The sequence below is a fragment of the Canis lupus genome, chromosome 6 (assembly GCF_011100685.1).
Source record: "Canis lupus familiaris isolate Mischka breed German Shepherd chromosome 6, alternate assembly UU_Cfam_GSD_1.0, whole genome shotgun sequence".
NCBI classification, from domain to species: Eukaryota; Metazoa; Chordata; class Mammalia; order Carnivora; family Canidae; genus Canis; species Canis lupus.
This window is the reverse complement of record NC_049227.1, coordinates 70,854,497-70,881,979: the sequence shown is the minus strand read 5'-3', so window position 1 is coordinate 70,881,979 and position 27,483 is coordinate 70,854,497. Positions and strand designations below refer to the sequence as shown.

General features: G+C 41.1%; 1 protein-coding gene across 5 annotated transcripts in view; it reads left to right on the top strand.

Moving 5' to 3' along the window:
* Window positions 1–27,483, top strand: part of ST6GALNAC3 (ST6 N-acetylgalactosaminide alpha-2,6-sialyltransferase 3) — a 523,593-nt gene that overhangs the window by 226,153 nt on the left and 269,957 nt on the right. For all 5 annotated transcript variants that reach the window (XM_038541637.1, XM_038541636.1, XM_038541639.1 and 2 more), the window contains exon 2: window positions 7,117–7,311. In XM_038541637.1, the coding sequence (XP_038397565.1) occupies window positions 7,117–7,311 (195 nt within the window). The remainder of the gene's footprint in view (window positions 1–7,116; window positions 7,312–27,483) is intronic.

The following is a 27,483-nucleotide window of genomic DNA, read 5'->3' as shown; positions in this document are numbered from 1 at the left end:
TCTTAAAGCAGGTCACCATATTGAAGGCTGTCTGCTAATTAATTTTTTTTTAATGAAACCATCAGCATTATGCTGTTTCGCTGCATCTTCCTTGTGTAGAGGGATTGCAGAATTATGGAGCTAAGAAAGGAAGACATCTCCATGTTATCCTGTTGGTTCCTAGGAACTGCTGGTAATGGGACTCCTTTCTATTGATTGACAAAGGGCACCTAATATTCTCTAGCAGAAGTGGAAAAGTAATTGCTTTATTTTCCCTGAGTGCTAACCAATGGTACCCTGACGTTGTCTTGTTAGTACTGGGAATAAAGCCAGAATTAAATTTGCCTACAAATTACTGATTTTGAGGTAAATATAATTACCATGCTTCAGATCAGCCACTTAATTTTCCATATGAATTATTTTGTTTATTGACAACATGTATTACAAAATCTACTTAGGGTTAGTACCAGTTTTTAAAATTTCCGAACCAGTCCTCTAAGAGTGTCCCCTTCCGTATGAGTAAAATCAACAGCTGGGTTAATTCATACACTAGATCACAGGCTCTGGAGTCAGAATATCTGAGTTAAATAACTGCGTTTAATGTTTTCTTGCGCTGCAAGTCACTCAGTCTCTCTACATCTCTATTTCTTTGTCTGGAAAATGAGGATTACAGACGTATTTCTCCAACTCATAACACTTGCTAAACATTGTCTTCTATTAAGACTCTGATGACTGTTCATACGTAAATACTCTATCTGGACTTGAATCCTAGTTCCCCTTAGTAGGAAAAGAAAAGCCAGTCGCTAAGAGCAACAATAACAGTTTTTGTCTTGAGAATTTACTGTCTATGAGTGATATCTGATGAAGTGGCCCATGTTGCTCTTGTCATTGTCTTTCCCAGAAGGGTCTTTCCCACCTCCTCATCCACAGACCATACCATGTCCAGAGTGAGCTTCCCAAAACAAATCTGGTCCTGTCTGTCTCTCACACAGACCTCTTGTTTGGATTCTGTGGTGTAAGTCCAGACACCTTGGTGGGATATACAAGACCTTCCAGAGTCAGATCCCCTTCTGCCTCTCTAGAGTGGATCTAGAGAGATCCACTCCTCCTGCCCTCCTCAGAGTCTACTCCCAAACTACATTTCTTTTAGGCCATTACATTTTCTTCCGCAGCTTTATGCATTCTGAGATGCTACTTATTCTCTTATCTTGATCTTGTTTGGCATTCACTACTGTCTTCTTGATGACCTCAGTGAGTCTGTCCCCAGCTCTGTTGCCTAAGGTATGGACTCCACCAATTTAGGTCTGGCCCCCTGTTATTACCTCCCTTGCCTCATCCCCCCTTCCAACAAATGGGTGGTGTTTTCCCTCAGAGTTCACTAGAGTTTAATAAGCAGGATCCAGCGTGTTGATTTAATAGATAAATAAAACAAATGAAGATCTTATCTGTATACTCTGAGCTTTGCTAATTCATCCTTGTACACATGAGAAAAGGCTTTATTGTGTTTTGGGAGAACCACATTTGGAGCTTGGCCAATGGCACAAGGTAGAATTAAATTGATGATACAATTTTGTACATGGGAGAAGAATTTTTATTTGATAAGGTCGCAAATATGTAGTGGGTAGGCACTCGTCAATTTGTGAGGTGTTTGGACACTCATATAAATAACACAATCAACACCAATATTTATTATGGATAAATGACAGCATATGGACAAAAATATATACAGTTTTATCCTGGAAAGCAACGAGTTTAGTAATTAAATAATACTACTTAAATGGAAACATACAGCTTTATACTATTGTTAATTATTTATGAAAAAGAAACCAAAAAAACCTATCAACTCGCTAAATTAAAAAGGTAAAGACTTCATCCTGAGGTTAAAGACCTTAGGTAGAAAGAATAGAAACATACAAACCTTAATATAGCTTGCAAATTTGCTAGGTACAAATATTTGCAATTGTTTTCTCCTTAAATCATGAATTCTCTGTGGGTGTTATTTTGAAATAGGTATTTCTGCTATAAGTCTGATAAATGATATTCCAACTCTAAAGAGCAAGCAACTGGAATGCCACATTTTTGATGCATATTTTTGCAGCACAGAGGGGATTAAATTCTAAATGTCTCAGCTGTTAAAGGCCCCTTCAGACTTGCCCAAAATGAGGAACAAAGAAGGAGAAAGCTTTCCCTAAAGCAATTCATCAGATCTATTTGGGCACAGTGACATTCTCTCAGAGCTTGTGTGGGTAAGTTTCACTGAATAGTTCAAGGGTGTGCAGCTGCTTGGAATATTTGAAAAAAAGATATCTCCAAGTTTTTATCATGCATGCACATGGGCTGGCCAATTCTTACCAACTGGCTAGTGGCCAAAAAGGCTCTGACAATTAGTAGTTATATCATGATAATAACATCTCCCATTTTTGAGTACTCACTGTGTGCCAGCACGATGCATTTTCCACCTGTTGTATTATTTTAAGACCATACTTCTTTTTTTTTTAAGTAGACTTCATGCTGAACACGGGCTTGAACTCAAGACTCTGATGTTGAGAGTCACAGGCTCTGCTGACTGAGCCAGCCAGATGCCCCTAAAGTTCATACTTCTGATCTTAGATTTAATGACCTATTAAATTCTTTTTTTTTAATTAAAAATTTTTTTATTAGATATTGTATTTATTTGTTCATGAGAGACACAGAGAGAGAAGCAGAGACACAGGCAGAGGGAGAAGCAGGCTCCGCACAGGGAGCCCAATGTGAGACTCGATCATGGACCTGAGATCATGCCCTGAACCAAAGGCAGACGCTGAACCGCTGAGCCACCCAGGCGTTCTGAGGAATGATCTATTAAAGTTAATGCCTATTTTTGCAGTATGAAAACTTTGTCAGATGGAGTCTTATACATTATAAACTTGATGAGTACTAGCTGTTGTTTTTTTCCTACCTAGTTGCTGGTTGTTGGATCTGAGATGCCCCGATTACTTGAGTAAAGGCAGCAATGATCACTTCCATGAACAGATGGGTAGATGTAGAGCATAGAAATAGGTAGAGTCTTCTAATTTGTCGAGTGCTGATGGACTCAAAACAATCTCTAGAACAAGTCACTGATGGAATAAGCTTAAGTGACTGGAAACAAGGCATCGTGGTGTGTTGGATGGCAATCTCAAATATGATGATGTGATTGATGCATTTTCACTTGATTGGAAAGTGAAGAATGTTTTCGTATTACAAAGCATAAGCACTTTTATGCGTTTCTCCTTTCATGATCCTAATGTAAGATGGATGGGACAGATAACTGGATCTGAGTGAATTCATTTGGCCTACTATTTTTTTGTGTTTCGATTTGAACCCTGTCTACTTCCTTACCATCACCTCCCACCGCATACGGTCTATGTACCAAATCATTTGCAGGTTTCTTTTTTTTTTTTTTTTTTTTTTTTTTTTTTTTTTTTTAAATTTTTTTTAATTTTTTATTTATTTATGATAGTCACACAGAGAGAGAGAGAGAGTCAGAGACACAGGCAGAGGGAGAAGCAGGCTCCATGCACCGGGAGCCCGACGTGGGATTCGATCCCGGGTCTCCAGGATCGCGCCCTGGGCCAAAGGCAGGCGCTAAACCGCTGCGCCACCCAGGGATCCCCATTTGCAGGTTTCTAACCGACTTCAGGCCTTAGTCTATGCTGTTCCCTCTGCCTGGAAAGCCTTTCCCATCTTCACTTGTCTAACTCCTCCTCATTCTTCAGGACTTCTTTTGAATACTGCCCCCCGCCCCAAACCAGCATTCCTGGAACCATCCCATGCACACCCCTTCCCACTTCCTCTGAGCTGGCCCAGCGCCCTGTGCGTGACCTCCACTACCTCATTTGATGTTTGGCATCACACCCTTCTGTTTACTTTCCAGATGTCCTAAGGTGTGACTCTAGAGGCGCTGTCTTACGGTCTTTTATGGTTTTATTTCTGCTTCTCAGCACCTCACCAAATCTGTACAGGGCACGGGCTCTTGAGTACATGGGACTTGAAGAAGGAGATACATTCCTGTACATCATACACAGTAGCATGTTGTGACTTCTCCAATGCCCCGGACCCTCTCTCTCTCTCTCTCTCATACACACACACAGTCTCATTGCATTCTGCTAGACTTCCAGGAGCCTCATCCACAGTTTGCATTGTGATCGCCGAAGCTCAAGGTCATGCTTTGGCAGGAATGACTGCCAGGAGGAGGCGGATGCCCATCCGTGTTGCATAGTGTCGTCCTCGCTGTCTCCAGTGCAGAACGTGCTGGAACTCCAGCATTTTCTGGTGAAATTTCAGGGGGGCAGGATATCAGCCCTCTGAGAATGCTTTCATGTTCAACGAGAGTGCTGAAACGTAAAGAAAGGCAGAGGCTCCGGTCGAGGCAGGCCTGAGCCATGAAAGGAACACCTCTGCCCCCCCGCAGAATACGATTCCGGGTCGAGCACAGGGGTGTCCGTGGGGCTTCCATTCTCCATTTGCTCCCGTCATCCTCTCTGGGCTCATTATTTGGTTCCCTTTGATAAAACACGGGAGGCAGACGTGGATTACTAGGGAGCAGACTTTGACAACTGTGATTTCATTTCAGTTTGAAGCCTCTCTCCACAAACGGTTGATTTATTTTCCTCTCGTGTATGCATTATGTGTGGCTGTGTAAGATCAGGGAATTCAGAAAGGCCCTCTGTGCCTTTGTCCCCAAGCCCCCAGCCATGCAACGCAGTGCAGGTACCAGGAGGGCCAGAGAGCCCTGCCGATCTCTGGAATAGACAAAGGCACGGATCCCATCTGAGTCTCCTTCAAAGAAAACTGCTGCTTTGCAACAAGCTCCCAGATGGCGATAAAAAAGGTTCTTACCTGTTTACTTAATGGGTGACTGGCCTCTTTGCTTTTATTTAGCCATCTGTTCTGGTCTGTGTCCCTTTAAACTTGTAAGATCCATCACCTCATTTAAGCTGTTACCTTGACACATTGCAATGTTGTGGACATAATGATTCCACAGAGGAGCAAATTAAAACAGTTTTTCATGATTAGAAGGTTAAATGAGGTAAGGCGGTGGGAGTTAGTGGTGAGATAAGGGGTTTTGAGGAAGCAGAACTCAAGGGACTTTCAGGTGATTGAGAAATGAGGCTGGCTTGACGGAGGGATGGGGCCTTTACAGATGATGGGGGCTGAGCAAGAGCAACGACTTCCTTTGGGGTCTCTGGCTTCTGGGGGCTTATTCCACTGTCCTTGTAGAGACTGGGATCATGGCCCAGGAGGGGACAGGGGCTGGCTTTGGGTTCCTTTTCTCCTTTGGGATGTTCTGTGAAGAGCAAAAAGAAGCCTATTTCACCAGGCAGTGGTGAGCTGGAAACACAACAATGACGCATACGCACTCGTGCTGGAAACGTTATCTGGCCTCCTTTAAGTTTGAAGAAGAATCAAGGGCCAAGACCAGCTTCACGGAGGAATATCTCCTTGCACCTTCACCCTGGACTCGAAGGCAGGGTTGTTTCTGACACCTGCCCTCTGCTCCACTCTTTCTTCTTGCTCTAGACTTGACCTTCCACCTGCCCCCCGGATGGCTCCATTCAGAGGACCCGCCATCTGGATGAAAACGAGGACTTAGAAAGCCCAGGGTTTTATCCTCTTAATCTTTTATATCAGTTCTTGCTCTGACTGCTCTGGTTTCTCCTGATAGGACCAGTATTCTTGCAGTTACCTGTCTAGACTCAAACTCTCCGGCATCTCTGAATTTTCCATCGGCACCTCGGTCCCATCAGGAGCCATGCTCTCTGCCTACCTCCTAAACTGAGTTTCTCACATCGTTTTCTACCTTCGTGCCCCTCACCACTGCTCTGGTGTCCACCCCTCATTCCTTCTGTCCCAGCAAGGTGGAGTAGCGTCCTAACTAGTTGCTGCCTAGCTTTAGTTTCTCCTGCTCTAAAACATCTAAAGCACTGACGTTTGATGGTATCAGTCACCTTTAAAAAAATTAAACAATCGAACAAACAAAACCCCCTTTGGTTTTCCGTCACCTAGCAAACTCCTTAGACTCCTCAGCGTGGTGCTGCAGGCGGCCTCCATACAGTTACCATTTGCGTTTCCAGCTTTTTCTCCTCCTCTGTGCCCCAGGAAGACAAAGTGCTGTGTAGCTATGAGTAACCCCATGTTTCTTGCTGCCTTGGGGTGCTCCCTCTACCTAGAAAGCGTCACTCACACATCTCTACCGATTAAAACTCATGCATTTTATCCAGCCCCATCTCAACAGCATCTCTGCTTTCCCCCACCCCAGTCAGCTGCAGTTGCTCCTGCGCTTGTTCCATGGCAACACATTTACAGGAATGTTCTTACGCTGCTTGGCATAGATTTTTTTTTTGTCCCGCTCATATTCTTAGCTTTTTGAGTCTTACCTTTTGCATGTTCTATAGCACAGGCGAAGTTTCCTGCGTGTCATGCGTGCTGGATAAAGAAACAAAGTAGTTGTTGATAGAGTGTCTACAAGGACATGAAAAATCCATCCACTTATTTGTTCATTTGTTGATTCGCTCAAATGTTTCTTGGGCGCCTACAACTGTGTTAAGGACCTGGGGTTCAGAGAGATCATTATGACAGTACGTGCGCCTTCTCCAGGACATCACGATTAGATGGAGGAAAAGTCACGTAAATAATTATACGATGAAATATTTGCAACAATAGATGTGCCTGCGAGGTATGAGAGCGGCAGGACTACTTGTTTCTAGTAGGGCAGATAGGTTGGGGTGAAGGGATGATGGTGGAAGGGGCCTGAGCAGTTAGGAAGGGCTTCCTGTAGTTGGGAATGTGTGGTTTGCATTTTGAAAATGGAAGAGAAGTTGTTGAGGAATACAGGGAAGCGAGGAAGTGTAGGGATAGAAGGAAAGGCGATGTAAGAGAGCTGCCCTGCTTGCTCTCAGAGGCTCACCAAAGCGACCCGGTCACCAAATGATTACATTCTGTCTCCAAGTGAAATATCCTCAAGGGCACAGTCCTTTGATCCCTTTGAAAGAAAAAGCGAGAGAAATAAAGAAACCTCCCTCTGTGACTACTTTTGGTTGAAAGTCATTCATTTGTTCATTCATTCACTCATTCTTCTTCTTCTTCTTCTTTATTTTTTTTTTAATGTTTTTGTAGCGAAAGTCAATGATTGCAGTGAGCTTCATAGCCGCGTTCCTCTTCCTGCTGGTTGTACGCCTTGTAAATGAAGTGAATTTCCCACTGCTGCTAAACTGCTTTGGACAGCCTGGCACAAAATGGATCCCATTCTCCTACACATATAGGCGGCCCCTTCGAACTCACTATGGCTACATAAATGTGAGGACACAAGAGGTAAGACCTCAGAGGGTTTCCTAGGATTCGTGAGTATCCAAGGTAACAGGCTCCCAATCACTGAACTTACTCTCTCTACCCCTACAGGCTTCTTTGGGTCCCTGGCATTTTCTGTTTTCTCATTCTTAGACATTTACTGACACATGCCTAAAGTCTGCTGACCCCGCTACACCAAATCCTCTGATTCACTAGCTTCATGTGGAGTTGAGGAGGCAATTACTTGTTTTCCTGGTGGTTTGTGGCATAACATACATATCTTTCTATTTCAAAACTCTGATCAGCAGTTACCAGCTGGAGAACTGGCTGGCTTTATTTCCTGGAGGTCAACTGGTTGGGGACAGCTCTTTGTAGAACTGCAGAGAAGCATTTATTTTCTTTAAAACTCTGTAATCCTTAGACCTGGAGCTAGAAAGGCCAAGCTGATTTTAAAATTCTCCATGGCTGCAGAGATAATGGGATTTAAAGAGTCTCCAAATTTAAAGGGGTTAAAATCATTTAAGTCCCTTAATCACTGAACCTCTAAATCTTCCGTAGCCATTTGGTAGTACAGGAGAGGATGGAGGCACATGGACAACTGGAAAGTATGCTACAATGTGCTAATAGCATGTTTGCAAGCAAGGATTTGTATCGTGGAGGGAAGTAAAAAATAATGAACCTCCCAAAATGTGTGAAGTGTCAAGAAGTGGTTAATTCAATTGTTTTCACTATTTGTTTCTATAGGGTGGGATAAATGCGAGATTCATATTTATAGATGTGAAGTCCAAAGGCTAGTTGGAGTTGTTGGTGACAAGGGTGCAAGTCACCTCACTGGGAAGAGTTTTGGATCAGATCCCATTGAAAGGCCATGTTGTAGAGATACTAGAGAGGAGACTTAGGTACAAAAAACTAGCTGCTCCTGTCCCGAGAGCTATTCTTTTTTTTTTTTTTTTTTCTTTTTCTGAGAGCTATTCTTAGTATCCAGGGAAGATTACTGAAAGCTGGCTTGGCCCATCCCCTTTTGTAAGCAATATTAGTCATTGCTTCTGGTTAATTTGGTTTTTTTGAAAATTCTTTTCTGTATCTGTAGGATTTACAGCCTTTTTATTAGACCTTTATAGTAAAAAGAAAAAATGCACCATTAATAACTGGTAAATTCTTAGGAGACTTGCTTGATGTTTATCCTTTCAATGGTTTTAAATTAATTTTTTAAAAAGTGCCCATTGCTTGCATTTGTTCAGTGTCCTAATAAATTGATTACCTGTATAAAGATGGATCTCTTAGAGAATCGTTTGTGTCACTCTCATCTTCTGTTACTTTCATTTTTGGCTGTTACTGAATATTCTGTAACTGCTGGATTGTGTCGATCATCTCACAAGTGCCTGTTACAGGTAGAAAATGAAACGTGAGTAAAATGTCTCATGAATTACTCTCGTGAGTGAAATCCCACCAAATATTAAAGATCCTGTCATTTATCTAAATATTAATGGATTGGATCTTGGAGCAGTACTGGAAAACTGACCTGAAGATGCAGTTCTTTAATTAAAGTCACATCAACCAGGCTACCTTTGAAATTCTGTTGGTATAGTTTTTTTTTTTTTTTAATTTTTATTTATTTATGATAGTCACAGAGAGAGAGAGAGAGAGAGAGAGAGGAGGGGGGCAGAGACATAGGCAGAGGGAGAAGCAGGCTCCATGCACCGGGAGCCTGATGTGGGATTCGATCCCGGGTCTCCAGGATCGTGCCCTGGGCCAAAGGCAGGCGCCAAACTGCTGCGCCACCCAGGGATCCCGGGATAGTTTTTAATATAGTGAATTTATCAGATGATACTGATCATTATTTTGCTCCCACAGAGGGTCCATCTTGGGAGGAAGCATGATTCCTGGAAAGAGTTTTTAAGCTTTGGAGGCTCACAGGCATGGGTTGCGTGCCAGTTCTGACATGTAGAAAGTAAGGACAGCAACAGTAACTGTCAAAATTATTATAAATACCAGATGGGCAAAAAATTAGGAAGCTGACTATAGCAAGTGTTGGTGAGGATATAGAACAATAGGATTTTGTTTTTGAGAGAGAGAGAGAGAGAGAGAGAGAGAGGGGCAGAGGGAGAGGGAGCAAGAGAATCTTCAGCATATTCCACGCTCAATGCAGAGTCTGATGTGGGGCTCGATCTCACAACCCTGAGATCATGACCTGAGCTGAAATCAAGAGTTGGATGCTTAACTGACTGAGCCACCCTGGTGCCCCTAGAACAATAGAGATTCTTATACACTAGTATGGGCAATATAAATTGGAACAACCATTTTAGAAAAAAAATAGCTTCCTCTTATCGAGTGGAGTTGAAGATCTGCAATACACCACGCCCCAGAATTTCCAGTCATTGAAATACTGGAGACGTTCATGAGCACACGGACCAGGAGGCTTATGTGGCAGCATTATTCAAAATAGCTAGAACCTGGAAGCAACCCAAGTGTCTGTCAGAAGGAGAATGGATTAAAATTGTGCTACATACCCTGAAATACCCTACAGCCATGAAAATGAAGAAACTGCTATGCATGACACTATGGATGAATCTTACATAAACAATTTTGAGCCAAAGATGCAAGAATAATAAAATGCAGAGTGTGATTCTGTTTATAGATCACAGGAAACAGCAAAACTAAATGATGTTGCTTAGGGACATATATCGGAGATAAAACTACAAAGAAAAAAAGAATAAGAAAATTATCGTCATAGAAGTGAGGAGAGAGTTTGTTATCAGGGTGGGTTTCTGGATATGTGCAGTATCCTGTCTCTTGATCCAGTTGGAAGTTACATGGGTGTTCACATCCTGAGTATTTATTAAGCACACGTTCATGTTTTCACTTCTGTGCATGTCTATATCATAATAAAAAAAAAATTTAAAAATATATCCTGAGCCCAGGTAGGGTATTTCCTGACCAGGAATCATTACAAAGCATTTCACCTAATTCAACAGCAGGAAGTAATTAAAAAGAGGCAGCGAGGGCATTAAGCAACCTAAAACAAACTAGAAATATTTGAAATAGGCAATTTTACCAAATGCAAAGACTAACAGATATACAGGTAACTTATTCCTCTAGTCTCTGCATGACTGAGAATTTCCATACTGTAACATGAGTGCAGGTGATGAGCGGGAAATTTTGCATGGAAGTTGAAAAACAATATAATAATATCCAAAGAGAAGGATGGATTTTCCTCAAACAGTTTTAGGATAAATTGAGAGGAAAAGCAAAATTTGGTGGCTCTTTACCTCCCTTTTCATTGATTTCATCTTTCCTTCTCAAGAGTTCCACCCCATTCTCACCCCCATGTCTGCGCTTCTCTCTTACTCCCAAATGCTCTGTGCGCTGGCCCTCACCAGATAATTGGCTTCAGATGTAATCCTTGCCAGAGACGGTTGCATTTAAATAAGGCTTGCATTAAATAAGGGAAGAAAAAAATCTTCAAGAACCAAAGTAATGTAGCTTAAATGATAGGTGGTAGACTTGATGTTATGAGGCAAACAGCTTCAAGAGTGACCCTCAAACCTCGCTTCAAGGATGGCCACACACTCCTATGTTCCTATTCTCTCCAATTTAATCAGGAGAAGAGTCAATAGCCATGGCTTAGCTGAGTCAAGTGGTCACCAAGCTGATGTGTTTATTTTAATATCTTGGTCCTTGAGGTTTTCTCAAGTTTCTCAGAAGAAAGCACAAGCTTCCTAGAAACCACCAGACTTCCAGGAATTTTTTGAGCATGTAGGCATGCCAGCAATGATTTCCAGACCTAGAACATCTGCAAACGTGATCATTGCCGATGATGGCTTTATTGCCTGTTGCGTTAGCTGGACCAGACGTTGCCGCCACTGAATAAAGGTTTGGTGAGCAAAAATGTTTACCAGAGAGGATCTCTCTCCGCTACTGTCTAAAACAAAGTGGGGGTGGGAGGGGGGCAGAATTAGGTTGAAGATATAGTGGACTTTGGGGAGAGCTGGGTTGCTTGGGAGCAAAATCTGATTCTCTGGTTCCTGTTAAAAATGAGATGAGCTCTGGTCCCTTTGGCTCGGCTCAAGTGGAAGTATAGGCAGTCTTATGAATCTACGGCAGTCTGTCTTGAAGGCCTCACAGATGGTAAATTATACTCTGTTCAAGCTTGGCTTGATTTTATCAATACCCTGTTCTTGAATGACCTATTCTCAAGGGAAGTGCCCAAAGTAAAAGTACAAGGAATACAAGAAAGATTAAACAGGTGGACTTGCTTATATTTTAGATTGTTAGAGTATTTTTTTTCCCCTGGTTCAGACCCATAAAAAGGACTATGTTTTGAAAACTATGGAGACTTATTCTAGAGGATTTAAATTGAAAGAATTAAAATACCCTTCCCACCAAAGCATGGACATTCTAAAAATCAAATAATGGGTGGTTGGCTCCCATTCTTTACCCTGTGGCCCTTCTCTTTCTTAACCAGTATAGGCTAAAGTCCTTATCTTTGGGGAAGGAGCAGTCTTGAGAGGCAGGGAAGTAAAATGAGTATCCGTGAACTGGGTAAGTGCTGAAGTCCTGAAAGTCCCTGCTGGCCTCAGAACCTGGAATTCCTCATCAGTACTTCTGTTTGATCTGACATCAACCATAAGGTAGTACCAAACTGAAGTGTGGACCTAGGGAGATTTAACTTTTTCAGTTGGCCTTTGTACTCCCCCTGCACTCCACCCCGCTTTAATTCCTGACCCCCTAGCTGCTCAGATTTGCCCGCCAATGTCTTTACTGTGTTCATAATGCAACTCTCCATTTTACTAGGACGCATCTGGGGGAGCCCACCTATAGCATTATGGCAGAGTTACTGTATTCTCATTTGACCTTGGACATGGTAAAAAGCACATGACACCCAATGTGTTTCAAAAAAAACAAAAAAACAAAAAACCCTACCAATGCTTGGCAGTAACCCATGAACTCTGCTTTCTCCTTAATGCAAATGTTAATGATTTGTTTTAAAATTAAGGAATTGTGCCAGATGGGGAAGGTGTAAAAGGCTAACTACTGTAGGGCTTGCTTGGTTCAGGTAGCCATTGTCTCTCCCTGTTTGAAATCATGGATGATTTTGAGGAAAGGGAAGGAAATGAACTGCAGGCTAGATTCTGTTTGCTTTCTAGACCATGGAATTAGTCACTGTGTTGTCTTTTTTGTTGGGTGACCTGGTGTGAAGACACTGCTCAGAGCAAGGAACCTGCAACTTATTTGCATTAACTACTTAGATAAGAGAATCAGGCTCTGGCGATCAATAGGATGCCCAGCCAGATCTTCCTGGGGATCAGTGGTGGTGACAGATGTCTTCCTCACATCTGATAAAAGAATATAACATGCTAGAGCCGCAGAAGATTTCTGGTGTTTGTGGAAGAGTGCCCTTTCAGCTGGTACCCAAAGATGTGCTAAGTGAAGAGACACAGGATTTCTGGAACATAGCAGTCAAGTTGTAGGGCTGCATATTGATTTGCTTAACAATTTAATGAGGCCGAAATATGCCTCTTTTAAAAATGAGAACATTTTAAAGCCTCAAGTAGACTAAATAAGAATACTTAGGATCAGTTGCTGTGACAGACAGGCCGTACTAGCCTAATTAAAGATGTGCATAACATATTGATGTTGCAATAGAATTTCCTGAATTGTGGTTATAGGCAACAATTAAGGAACAGAGCTGACTTTCTTGGCAATAAAAGCACACACTCCACAAATTCAAATAAATGTACACATGTAACTAAAACTGACATGAATAGGTTTTCTATATTTGGGAATATAGGCTTTGGGCTTTACATAAGTATATTGAGAACAATTATATGCAAATGAATGTTCCAGAAGTTTAAATCTGATCAATTTAATTGTTAATTAAATTCTGAATATTCGCATTAGTGTAATCGTAAAGCAAAAGGAATTTCAACTATTAAATTGTTATAGAAAAGGAAACAACTAAATTAACATATCGTAAAGATTACTTATTTGGCATGTGCATATTGGATGCATCATTTTTAAGATAATTTATCTTTTCCCTAAGTACGAGGGCATATATTTATTGAGTGGAGAGGAGGTGATATGTTTCTCAGTGGGATCGTGAGATAGCAACTCCCAAGCAGTGGCTGCATCTCCAGGCTGTCTATGCTCCAGGACTGCATGAGGCGGGCCAGACAGAGCTGCGGGCTGGAATAACTCCAGGAAGCTTTTGTGGGAGAGGTGAGACATGTGTGTAGGAGAAGGATTTGGATGGGATGGAGAGAGGAGAGAAAGTTAGTTGGGGAAAAGAGCGGGAGCCAAAGTTCTGAATAGACACTGCCCATTTTCTTTCCACTCTTAACACTCCCAAGAGGCCAAGTGCATGACACCAAAAGTCAAGGTGGATTTCTGCTGGCCATGCTGGTCACCGCCAGTGCCTCCCACTCCCTTGATCCATTTCTTACCTCTTTCTGGTTCTGTCAGCCTTGTTGCTAATCTCTTGCCTCCTCATTTTGTTTGGCTGGTTACCCCAAGTCTTGGAGTGCTCTTACTCTGGTCCTACTCTCCCAAAAACTACATGTGGGGTCACATCTAATAATGCTTCTCTCTGTGAACCCCCAACATAGACATGGAGTCCCGTGCCCCGGGGATCCCACAGGCACTGCTATAGGCCTTCATGATCCTCTGACTTTGCAGAGAAGGAAATCAGACACCTGCGGGGGGAATAAGTAGGCCAACCTGCCTGGAATGCAACTTACTCTTGGGAATAGAAGGTAAACTGTGCATTCATTGACTAATGGTGATGTAGGATGTGAATGGGATCCCTGAAAAGGGAACAACCATGTGTATACTTAGCAAAACAGTAATATATACATAAATACACATTCATGAACCAATATATATAAACATGTAGGAAATACATACATACATATATATACTTTCATGGATGCAATTTCATGAAATTGAAATTGCTCCCATGCTCACAGGACAATTTATATTTTCTTAAATATGCACATACTATATATGCATGTATACTATATTACATAATAAAATCATTAAAATATATGATTAGCCAGTTAGGTGTATGTGGTGTCTCTTAATGCTTGTCTCCTCTCTGCCACCTCCTTATTACAGAAATAGTCCCTCCTTTCTGATGACAAGGGTGAGCAGAAAATTCAGGCCAGTGATTGGCCAATCAAGTGATTGGTCAAAAGATGGACACATGGCTCAAGAGAAACCGTTTAGAACTCTTCCCAGATTTTATTGTTTTTCTGGGTAATGCTATGCTCTTTTCTTTGGTCTTAGAGCCATTGAGATGTGATTCTCTGGGTGGCAGTGGCTGTGTTCCCTGGAAAGAACAAGACCAAGGCCCTGAGAGAAGCAGAAATAGTTGCAGAGCTAAAGTGAGGGCCTGAACAAATGCTCTGGTGCTGAGACCAGCCATTCCTGAAGCCAGTCTGCCTTCCTCTGTGGTTTGGGCACATAAGCTAATAAATCCCTCCTTTTTACATGTGCTACTTTGAACTATGTTTTGGTCACTTGCAACCAGGGTCTTAGCTGATACATACATTATATGTTGTAGGTGTTTTGTAAGAACAACAACCAAACATTTTGAAACTCATCTTTAAACAAGGGGCTGCCTGCAGAATGAGAGGAGCTATTTCTCCAAATCCATACTTCATACCTGCTGGGAGGCTGTGCACGAGGAGACATGTCTGTCCATCCATTGGTCAGATCAAGTGTCCACAGAGATGCACACTGTGTATCTTCTTGCTCAGGGATATATATTTAAGAACCTAGCTTGTTCTTTTGAGGGAGTAAAGTGAAGGTCACAATGTCCCAAGGTCATCAGCCTGAAAAATGGCCAGACGAGACTGATTACTTACTGACTTTCTAGTCTTACTCAACTGATAAATCATATAGTTTTATTATAATTATTCAGATGAAATCTTCCCTATTGCTATGAGGCATCATCAGTCAAAATAGATTGATTTTCACTTTACAAATCACATTTGTTATTGATGAAAGATCCATTATTATCATAGTTTTCAATGTAGTAATTGGTTCCCTAGGAAGATACAGGGAATTTTATTCATCACAGAACCTTAGGTAGATAAATACCCATTTGCCAGCTGCCATGTTAACACACTTGAAAGGGGCCTCTCAGAAATTGAAATTTATTTGTGACAAGCAAAGAAAGACAAAACAGAGCACCCATGCATGAGCCCCTTGATTTGAGAGTTGAAAAAGATGACTGTACTACGGCCCCAATGATACGAGCTTGGGTTCACCTTTCCTCAAGTTCCAGCTAATAGTCAACAGAATGACTAGCACAAAACCATTTATCAAGTGGCAGTTAGTATTAACTATGAATATTAGTCAATCCCCAAATACTTAATACGTGCTTGTTCAGTTCCAGATCATGTGCTAGGGATCAGCAAGAAACCTCACTTTCCAGAAAAACTAAAATTGGGATTCACCAAGAAAGAGAATGAGAAAGACCCAGTTACAAGTGTCCTGGAACAATACCACCTAAAGGGCATTGACATTCAGCACCACAGGTTTATTCCACTGCTGTTAAGAGTAGAGAACATTCAAGTAATTTCATTAAAAAAAAAATATATATATATATATATTTTTTTTTATTTAAATTCAATGAATTAACATATAATCTATTATTGGTTGCAGACGTAGAGTTCTGTGGTTCATCAGCCTTATATAATACCCAGTGCTCATTACATCACGTGCACTCCTTAATGTCCACCCAGTTACTCCATCCCCCGTTCCCCTGCCCCACTCCCCTCCAACGACCTTCAGTTTTTTTCCTATAATCAAGAGTCTCTTATGGTTTGTCTTCCTCCTCTGACTCTGTCTTCTTTTATTTTTTCCTCTCTTCCCTTTCAATCCTCTGTTTTGTTTTTTAAATCCCACATACGAGTGAGATCACATTAACAATTGTACTGAATGTCTGGAAGATCATTTTTCACTAAGTAGATGGCATCAAGTCGTGATTTCTCTAGCCTAATGATTTTCCAGAGTAGGCTTACAAAGGCTTACTTACAAAAGAAAAATATTTATCAAAGAATTTTCATTTCTAAAGTAATTCTATAGCCCCTATATCAAATAGTCTCCTACAGGGAGATGGTGTATCTGGTTCATTAAGCAATCTGGCTTAAAGGAAAAATTTGAAGTATCTAATAAACAGATGATTGATATAAAAGAAAATGAAATTAAGAGTTCTGGCAATATCTGTCTAAGAGAACCCAACAGGCCTCTTGCTGTAACACCAGGTTCTGCTGGATAAAATAGGACACCTTATTTAATGCCCAGCTGACCTTGCCAGGAAGCAGGGAAATCTTTAGACACCCGGAAGTGAGAAGGAATGGAAAGAAGTAAGCATGAATGCTGACGGTGTGGTTTCCTGGGGTTTTATTAGACAATAAGAACCTACCCCTCCCTATTCCCCATTCCTCACAGGGCCCTAAAGCTGGGCTTTTACAAGCTCTCCCCTAGTGAGAGAAGAGGCTAGGGGAAAAACCTAAAAACTGGCACAGAGGGCAGATAAGGAGGCTTACTTTTATCTTTGGTCTTTGGATAACAAAAACTTATCTCTGGAAATTCAAAATGCTAGACCTCTACCCTGGTGGTCTTACAGTTTGAATTTTACTACTTGCATTTCTAGGAAACCTGCAAGATGAGAAATCAACCCCAAATTTGGTGCCCAGCTAGCGATCAACTGGGGCTAAAGAGACTACAACTCCTCTGGAGGGTGTTCCCACAACTCAGACACAAGGGAGTCTTCAAATGCACCATTAAATATGACAATACCCAAGGAAGCAGTCTGTTTATTGTGATTATTTGCATGCTTTGCTGTAGAAGATATCACTGTTGATTACCCTGTGTTTCCCTGTACTTAGTTGTGGTGTTTCATCGTATCCTGTGCGTCTGTTCTCTCATCCTCCTCAATGGAAGAATTAATTCCAAAATATACGTGGTTCAAGGCATTTGGGAGAAGGGATTGTAGACCTGTGTACTTAAGCACTTCACGTGCCTTTATTTCTTTTAGTCCGTACAGACTATATGCTGTTTTACTGATTTAATTAATAAGCACCCAAATTGGTGATTCTGTGCCGGTGACTTTAGTTGTCCTGTGAGGGAAAAGGCAGAGACTGAGATTGCACTGGCCAGCAGATTTCATTAAATGGTTTCATGAGGGTTCGTCAGTTTGGTCAGAAAGGTCATTGGCTCACACTTGCTGAATACACGGCATGCTGTGCCCCATGGTAGGCTCTGGAACTGTAAAGATAGAAACACTTTTTTTGTTGAAAAGTACAGAGCAATTATTCATAATGTTAGGTGGTGATAAGCGAGATGGAGTAGTATATGTGGAGGATGGTTTCACCTCTTGAAATGTAGACCGAGAAAGGTTTGGAGACAGTGGCTCAAGATATTAAGCATAGTGGTCTTTGTCTAGATGGTATTTTAGGTGAACCTTCTCTTAAACATGCTTTCCAGTTTTTCTACAATGAACGAGTAGTGTGTTTATTATTTAAAAAAATTACTAGAATTAAGCACTTTATTTTTAAAGCAATATCTATCTGAAACATTTCAGAGCTGTTTCCATCATCGACAAAAAATAGAATTTAAAATAGCTAAATAAATACTTGCTTGGAGTATCTTAAAAGTGAGTCTTCTCACACTCCTTACGTGTGGGTTGCTTATAGTGACTTCCTTCCAAAAAGTACAATATAGAAAGAGGAAAAAATAGTAATTTTATAGTAAGAAACCTGGCAAATACTACCTCAGCCAAGTGAACAAGGTCAACATCAATAGTGATAAATCATGTTGGTAGTATATACCCTTGGTGTGATGCCATGAAATGACATTTTGCTTCTATGTTTTTCTCCCAAACCCATAACTCCTGTGTACTCATGAGAAAAGCCCCAGACAAATATAAGTTGAGCACCATTCCCTCAAAAACAAGGGAAGTTTTAAGAAGCTGCCAAAGCCAAGAGGCTCCTAAGGAGACATGACTACTAACTGTAATATGGTATCCTGGTTGCATTCTTGGAACAGAATAAGGATATTAGGTCAAAACTAAGGAGATCTCAATAAAGTGTGGACCTTAGTTAATAATAACTTATCAATATTGGTTCATTGAGTATAATAAATGTATCCTAGTGTCAGATCATGATAAGAGGGCAAACTGGATATGGGGTATTTGGGAACTCTCTGTATTGTCTTCTCAATTTTTATGTGACTCTAATACTCTTCTAAAATAAGTTTATTTTTTAAAATGGCATTAGATTTTAGACCTGTGTATCTGGAAGCTTGGAATCGCCATTAACTGAGATGAAGAAGAACAGAACAGGTGCTTCAAAATAATTTGAAATCTATATGAGTCCAGCTCCACAGCAAGGGATTAGTATAATTCAAATGAATTGTGAACACAGCATTGTCTTAATTTTCTATGCTGAATACAATAAGTACTGTTGGAAAAAAGTGACTGTTCCAGAGGTAATTCCTGTAGTCCTCAGAAATCTTACAAAATTCAGATTCTTCCAAGATTCCTCCAAGAACACATTGGAAGCCAATCAGAGCTTTTAAATTCCTGGTAGTTGTCTTCATGCACTTAAGCAATTTCCTCTGTTGTTAATACAACCTGTTTTTTTGGCAATGCAAATGATTTGTACAATTCCTAGAAAGATACAAGTAAATTATTTCTTGGTGGTTCTGTATGGTATTGCATTTTGCCAATAACTTTCTTTTTTTTTTTCATTTTTTAAAGATTTTATCATTTGTTTTAGAAAGGGAGAGAGTGTATGCAAACTGGGAGGGAGGGGGAGTGGGAAAGAATCTCAAGTCAGCTCTGCACTGAGTGCCAAGCTCCATATCACAACCCTAATATCATGACCTGAGCAGAAACAAGAGTCGGACACAACCGACTGAGCCACCTATGCTTCCCTTGCCAATAACTTTCTAATCAGGCTCAATAATGTTTATTGGGGGCAGCCCGGGTGGCTCAGCGGTTTGGCGCCTGCCTTCAGCCCAGGGCACGATCCTGGAGACCCAGGATCAAGTCCCATATCAGGCTCCCTGCGTGGAGCCTGCGTCTCCCTCTGCCTGTGTCTCTGCCTCTCTCTCTCTCTCTCTCCCTTTCTGTGTGTCTCATGAATTAAAAAAAAAAAAAAAAAAAAAATCTTAAAAAAAATAAATAATGTTTATTGGATTGAGGACACATATATTTTTCCCAAAGCTCACATAACAGTAGTAATAATAATGATGATGATGATAAACCAACACGTACAGTGCTTGCTCTGTGCCAGACACCATTCAAAGTGCTTTACACGTACTGATTTATTTAAACCTCGTAATTCTAATAATTCGGTATTATTCTCATCCCATTTTGCAAATGAGGAAACAGAGGCTCTGAGAGGATAAGTAACTTGTCAAAGGTTTTCCATTGTCTGGAAGTGGAGTTGCTGGGATTTGTATCCTGGCTCCAGAGCCTCTGTTCTTCGCCACCACACATACTGCCTCTTATAATAAGAGCTAACATTTATATAGAGTAATCACATCTCTGCTGCAGAAAAGATGTTAACTTGAGGATGAGGATTTTTCTTCCTCAAAAAATGCCTCTTTCACATTTCTTATATATGCCAGAGGTAAGATAAATGCTCCTGAAGCACTGTAATAACTTCAAAATGTTCTGTATAGGTAATATCCCCCTCGTTTCAGTATGTAGAAGGACTGTGCACCTATCATATATTGTTTTCTGGTCTTTGTTGTTTCTCCCAAAATCCTTGAGACAGAAGTAGTTTCATTTAAATATCTTCTTATGCCTTAGTTTTCTATTTAGTCTTTCTCGAAATGCAGGCACAGTTACGTAGTTATGATTGTGCTATACATAAAAGTTTGTGTATATTTTTTTACACTGCTAACCATTTATCACTACATTATTCTATAAATCCTTTTTCCCTTTGTTTTGGGAAGCCCATTATATATTTGTCTTGCATTTGTTTGTTGTACTGAACTCTCTCCTATAAGTCCCAGTCAAGTTTTAGAAGTTTCCCTTGGATTGTTTCCATGTGCAATCTCAGTGTTTTTAAATCATCTTTTTCTCACTTCTTTTCAATATTTTATTGCATGAATTAGAGTTTACCAACCAATGGTAAATAGTAGTGCCTAAAGAGATTTTTAAAAAGAGTGCTTCTACTGTTTGATCACTCAGTATCAAATTGACCTGACTTGATTGTCTTTGCTATATTAAGGAAGACTCCAATTGCTTCTAAAATTATTTTCTAAAATCCTATCTAATGTGTTGAATTTTGCCAAATGACTTTTTGGGCATCTATTGAAATGACTACGATTTTTCTCTTGAAACTTATCAAGATGGTGCTTTCTTGTTTTGAAACACCTTTACCAATTAATTTCTTTTTTCTTTTTTTCATAGTGTATGCATTAGTATGAATTCTTCAGGGAAACAGAACCAACGGGAAGTGTGTGTGTGTGTGTGTGTGTGTGTGTGTATGTGTAGAGAGAGAGAGGGAGAGAGAGAGATTTGTTTTAAGGAATTGGCTCACATGTTTGTGGAGGCCTGGTGAGTCCGAAATATGATGGGGTAGCAGTCTTGAGTTGCAGTTTGAGTCTAAAGACAGTCTGCTGAGAGAATTCCTTTTCATTTGGAGGAGGTAAACCTTTGTTCTAGTAGACCTTCAACTGATTGGATAAGGCCCACCCACATTATGGAAGATAATCTGCTTTACTCAAAAATCCAGCTTAAATGTTAATCTCATCAAAAAAACAAGTTCACAGACACATCCAGAATAATGTTTCACCAAGCACCTAGCCATCAGGTCTCAGTAAGTTAACATATAACATTCAGTATAACAGTATGTAAGGCTTTTAAGGAATCAATGCATTTAAAAATATCTGACAATGTGAATTCTGTTAAATTATTCTCCTGTGTTGTAGATGAGGAAATTGAGACTAAGCAAGGTTATGTGACTTGTTCCAAGTCACGCTTGCTCACGGTGGCAGGGCTGAGTCTTGAAATGTGGACTCCAGAGCGCTAGGGTTAGTCATATGATGAAGTGCTCCAAGGTGTTGACATGTTATTCTCCACGCTGGCCCCCTGCTTCCTTTGTTCAGGGTTCAACTGCCTGCCTCTCTCATATACGACTTGATCTTGCTTGCTTTTGTTGTTTGGATGCCGAGGATGGGAGTGGAGATTTTTACTGACTGCTGTGAGCTGGTGTAAGTTGATGATCTTGTAGACAAGTGAAGCTCTCCTGACTTTTTACTCTATTGTCCTGGTAGGCGTCACAAACCACAACACCACCGTCTTTGCTATCTTGCTGATGAGCCGACCTCATGCTTCTTTCCTTACATTTTTCAAATGACACCGTGCTGTTTTGTAAGTTATTTAAGCCCCGTTTCAAAGGCAGTATGGTTGATAACCATGTTTCATCCCTGGCTGCACGGAGCCTTTTAACCCTGTGTTGTTGCAGTAACAGGAGCTTTCAGACAGGATGTGTTCGGGACAGACTTTCAGAGCGAAAATGTTGACGTTCCCAAATTAAAGAGCTCATGGTCTACGGTAATATCTTCTCTTGATTTAAAATTAGGTGGAAATTGGTATAGTTTGTCAGAAATCCACTGAGGATGAAAATGAGGCACAGTTTCAGGTGCTGAGCTATATGCCAGATAGCCCTTGTGTTTCTTTCTTGGACATCTACTTCAAAGAGGCAGATTTGTTTTTGATATCCGTGGGAGCATGAATATGAGCTGATCCCAGATGCCCTCATCATCTCCAGAATTATTTATTTGTTTGTTTGCTTATTTATTTATTTATTAAGTGCATGGGTCTGTGGTCAATGTGCTTATTTGTTTCTTGAAACCAGCATGATCATTATAATTCTCCTTTTCATTAAGGAAGCCACTCTCGGCCTGTTGTTATCACCTCTTAGGGGTTGGGAACGGAGTCACCTAACATGAGGTCATTCATCTCTTCAGCGAGTGGTGTGCCCGCGTTACAAATTCTTATGCTGACAAAAACACAGGAATCATGGCAATAGAATAATATTCACCACCTGAGCCACCTTGACATTTTCCTGCTAGTAGGAAGCTTTCTTTTTTCTCTTTTGCTTTTAACTCAGAAGAATGCATCCTAAATTCTGGTGGCTACATAATCATGCCCATGAACTTTCTCTTTTCAGGGCAACCTGCCCCCATAACTTTTTTTTTTTTTTTTTCTGGAAGTGATGCTAAGTATGCAGAAAGTCAATTAGGAGATTTCACTTAGGATTCCTTTGCTTAACTGTTTCTCAAAGCCTATGTGGCATAACCACTAGAAAAAGATGTTAGGGGAAGAATAGCATATTCTATATTGGTCCTTCGAGTTCTCACCTTTGTGCCTTAGTTCAAACGGGAAGGCCTCTAACTGCCATCTCTGTGTGTGGAAAATCTACCCATCCCTCAAAGCCCTGTCCAAAGGCTGTTTCCTCCAGGGCCAATTTGACTGATTCCCCTTAGAGGTCACAGCTCCTTCCTATGAACCCCCTCAGCACTTTCTGTTGTAACTAGTATTGACAAACACATGTATCATTCTTCTTGCCTTACAAAGCTTATGAACATGTTATCCCATTTAGTAAATAATCTTGTGTACGTGACGTAGTCTCTGTTTGAGTTAGAAACATTAAGCAAATGAAGCACGGAGAAGTTAAGTACTTTGTTAGGATGCCACATGGCTGGCCTCTACCTTCTGACGTTAAATCTCTTCCTTCACTAGTTACATCCTTTTGGTCTCAAATTACTGTCATCATCCTAGCTAACCCTACAGAGCCCCTCTTTTCACCAGGCATTCTTCTGGGTGGTTATATGACGCAGAAATAAGACCTAACACCTCCTCGCCGGATCCTTAGTCTTCAAAGCCACCCTATGCGATAGATGTCATTATCATCCCACTCTTTGCAGATGACTACTCCAGGGGACAGATACTCAAGAGCAGATAACTGCAGGAAGTTTCTAGGAGCATCACAGTCTCCACATCACAAACGTGGTGTCTTGTCAGCGAGAATGCTGTGGAAACTCACAGTTGTCTGAGACCACATGTCAGCCCCCAAAGAAAGATTGTCCATCCCCTCTGAATTTCCATTCTTGCAGGAGTGCATTCCATAGACAGAATATAAATGCCATCAAGGACTGTAGTGATCCAGAAGTCTGGGAAATGTAGCTGTTCTTTATTCAGGCTTCTCTCTGCAGGGTAGGGGAAGAGCACAGAAGAAGGTAAACATAGATACTGAGCACTAGTAGACGATACCTAGCATAGCCATGAGGATGAAGATGTGAGGCTCTTGGCCATTCCTTCAGAAGAAGACCCTGCTAAGATGGTCATCAAAAGTTGTCATCAGATTTATAGTGGTTTCACCCGACCAGTGCGGAGGAGATGAACAACCACATACCTGTTGTAGAGAAGGGTTTCTGGTTAGTGAGTAGTGAGAGAGGAGTGGATGTTTTCTATGGCTTATGAGGAGAAGCTTCTTCTATCTTTAATGGAAAATTATTATTTTTTAAAGGATTTTATTTATTTATTCATGAGAGACACACAGAGAGAGGCAGAGACACAGGCAGAAGGAGAAGCAGGCTCCCTGCAGGGAGCATCATATGGGACTCGATCCCAGGACCCTGGGATCATGACCTGAACTAAGCCATGGAGCCACCCAGGCTCCTCCTTTAATGGAAATTAATTGGGCAAACAAATGCCAGAGGGCTGTATTCAGATGTGTTCCTACCTGCAGTCACTCAGTGGATGTGCAACCATCCAAAGGCTTCTTTAATCTTTCAGCTAAGTGATGATCGAATAGAACCTTTGTTCCCTTCCCCCCCCCCCCCTCACATGCCTCCTTCATTAGTATTACTTCTTGTTCATAACAGTCATCTCCTATTGTTCTGCAACTTACGTATTTAAATGCTGGATAGATTGCTATCAATTCCTCCTCTCACCAGTTGTTTCACCAGTTGCTTGCAGGCTCCCACACTAGTAACTGTCTTTAGCATGAAAATGTCCCATCACCTCAGTTCCCCAGGAGCCCCAGCTGATTAGGGCAGGCTTTGCACCGATGAGTATGTGTCTCAGGGGGCCTTGTTTGAAGAAGTGTCAGAGATTCCTTTTATAGGGGAACAAATACAAATGCACAAGTAGATCATTTGTTTTACCAAAAAGGGTGGTAACTTAAGAATTACTAGCTAATAATCACCCTACTCGTCTGTGTACTGTGTCTTTTCCAATTAGTCCCTCTTTTTTAGGAAGAAGCCTGCCTAGAACATCTCATGGATTTTTCTCTCACAAATGTGCTTTCGTGAAGTTTCCTGGAAGATTGATTGGAACACAAGGATTTCAGTTCATGGCGTCCTGTTAATCAGCTCAGATTTGTTAAAGTCATTAGTGTTATAAATTTCCTTGTACTCACAATTTTCCTCACCTGGAGTTAATTCTGTGGCGGCACTTTAGTGTGGAAAGAGTACCTTCCACCAACTCAGTGTTTTTAACGGAGCTTCCTCGATTTAATAACAGTGGAGCTCCCCAGAAGGAAAACAAGGGATTTGGTTCAGATGTCTTGTGGGAACAGAACCCACCAGAATGTTCTGTGGGGTGTGGGGGGTACTCATCACTAATCTGCCAACAACTGGAGTCTGTATCCCATCAATTCCTCTTCACTGAAGCCATGAGGTGTGGCGTACTTCTTTATCCAGTCATTTCTCTTTTTCTTGCTTCCTAATGCCTGAAGGAGACACAAGAACATTTGGGAAAGTTGGTACTCGGCAAATTGTAAGGTTGATTTTCCCACGTTGGTCCCCATAGTATTCAGATTGAGATAAGGTACTTAACTTCACTGGGCTCTGAGTTGCCTTCTATAGAACAGAGTCGATACCAATTCTTGGAAAGAAACAAGACCATGATGAGCCAGGCTTTCGCCATGTGTAGGCTCTGCTAAGTGTTTCAGGGCTCACGGCATTCTTGAGGTACCGGATAAGGTGGTTTCGAGGTTAGAGCCTGCCTTGTGAATCCATGTTGAGTCCTTAAGACCGCTGGGTCTACAGACTCTGACAGCTGCCCACCCCTGGGTTTATCTCTCTCTGCACCCTCCTCATGGTGCTCATGCTTTGGCCATGCTGAATCACGTTGACTCCCAAAATACACAGTATATTTCATAGCTTTCTGAATTTTCAAGTGCCTGCCCCTCCCCTCGTTTACCTGGTGAGCTATGCAGCTTCCAGACCTTTTCTGATAGCCTCCTCTCTCATGGTATGCTTGTCTTCCTTGTGCAGCCTCAACATATTTCTATCAGAGCCTCTATAAGCGTTTATTACCAGTACTTGTGTGCAGAGCTGACGTCTGTTCTATAACCGTATGCCACTTAGAGGTAGGATCCTCTTTATATCTTGAGTCCCTTTCATTTTCTTCCCACCGGTATTAGGGCCTCCACTCAGAGAGAAGCACATCCAAAAATATTTCATAATGTGTGAATTTCAGTGTAGTATTTATTTCAACCCGAACAGAAAAACAGATTGATTTTATCCAGAGATGTGATTCTCCTCAGACACAGCATATTCAATGGGTGGAAATGCTCAGCAAGATTTGTATTTTATAAAAATCACAGGAAGGAAGATCAGCGACTGGAAAGTATGAAGGCAGATTTGAGCTCAATACAAGTAATAACTTTCTGGACTTCAAAACTTCAAAGTTGGAAGGTGCTGCTGTCTTGTCAAATAATGGGGTCTCATGACTGGAAGTATTCATCCCAAGACTCACAGGGATGCTGTCAAATATATAGTCTTATGTTGTTTTGGAAATAGGTACTTGGCAGGATCCTTTCTGATCTTAAGAGTCTATTTTCATCTGTATAATTCAGTTTAAATATCATTAAGTTTTCATAATTTCCAATTATGGAGTTGATATCCATCAATTTATCTCAACCTTCATTACAATTTTTTTTATTAATCTAAGTCAATGAAACAATTATCTTCTGCCTCAATCCCCAGTGAATCCTCTCTGTCCTTGTTTATCTATGTTTCGTTTTGCTCCTTGTCTATAAATATGTGGTAAAAATCCTAAGACTTTTAAAAGATCTGGCAATTTAAATCAACCAATACTTGAATGATGGGCCAGATGCAATAGGACATCCAGAGAAGATATAAGGATGATTAGGGTAGCTAGCATTTATCGAGTGCTTGCTGGCATTTTACAAATATCAACACATTCGTTATTTGCCAGCAATACTATGTGGTGGGTAGTGTTTCCCCATTTTATAGATAAGAATCCTGGGACACAGGGAAGTTCATTAATTTGTCCAAGATCATAGAGCTACTAGATGGAAGAAACCCAGTAATCTGATCTAAAATCTGAACCTGTAACTTTAAGAATTATTTTTTAAATTAAAGATGTTACTTATTTATTCAAGAGACCCAGAGAGAGGGGCAGAGACACAGGCAGAGGGAGAAGCAGGCTCCCTGTGGGGAGCCCAATGAGGGACTCAATCCTGGAACCCCGGGATCATGTCCTGAGCCAGAGGCAGACACTCATCCACTGAGCCACCCAGGTGCCCCAAGCATTACTGACTCTTGATGAATAAATTTAATAAGAGATTATCTCTTACCTTCAAAGATGATTTCACTTGGTAGAATTACATGTGTTTACTATACACTGGACACGGGAGTCTTGCTTTTACTTATTCTGAAGATCTCTTCTTTGGAGTTTCTCTTGGTTTTTATCGCTTTATACTATTCTGGCATTGGCCAACCAAATCCGTGCTTATTTGGTCTGTACCACTTATGATTTTCTAAACTTGCTATCTAACTATATATATCTTTAGTCTGACCTCCAAGGAATGTGATTCTGTCTCCATGATCATGTGAATTATTCTCCCCTGAGACTTCTCCCTTTATATTTTGCTCTTGTGGGAACCACAGGGTTTGCAATAATCCAATGACAGACCGATTTCTTCTATCAGCACATCTTAGGCTTTGTAGAGTATAATTTAGAGAAGCCATTTTCAAATTTTAGCATTCACCTGAAGGATTAGGTAAAGCACCGTGCTGTGCCCCAGGCCCAGGGTCTCAGATTCAGTTGCTCTAAGGTCAGTTTCGAGAGTTTGCATTTGGAACGTATCCTCAGGGAACGCTGCTGCTTCTGGTACTGGAACCCTCAGCTTTGAG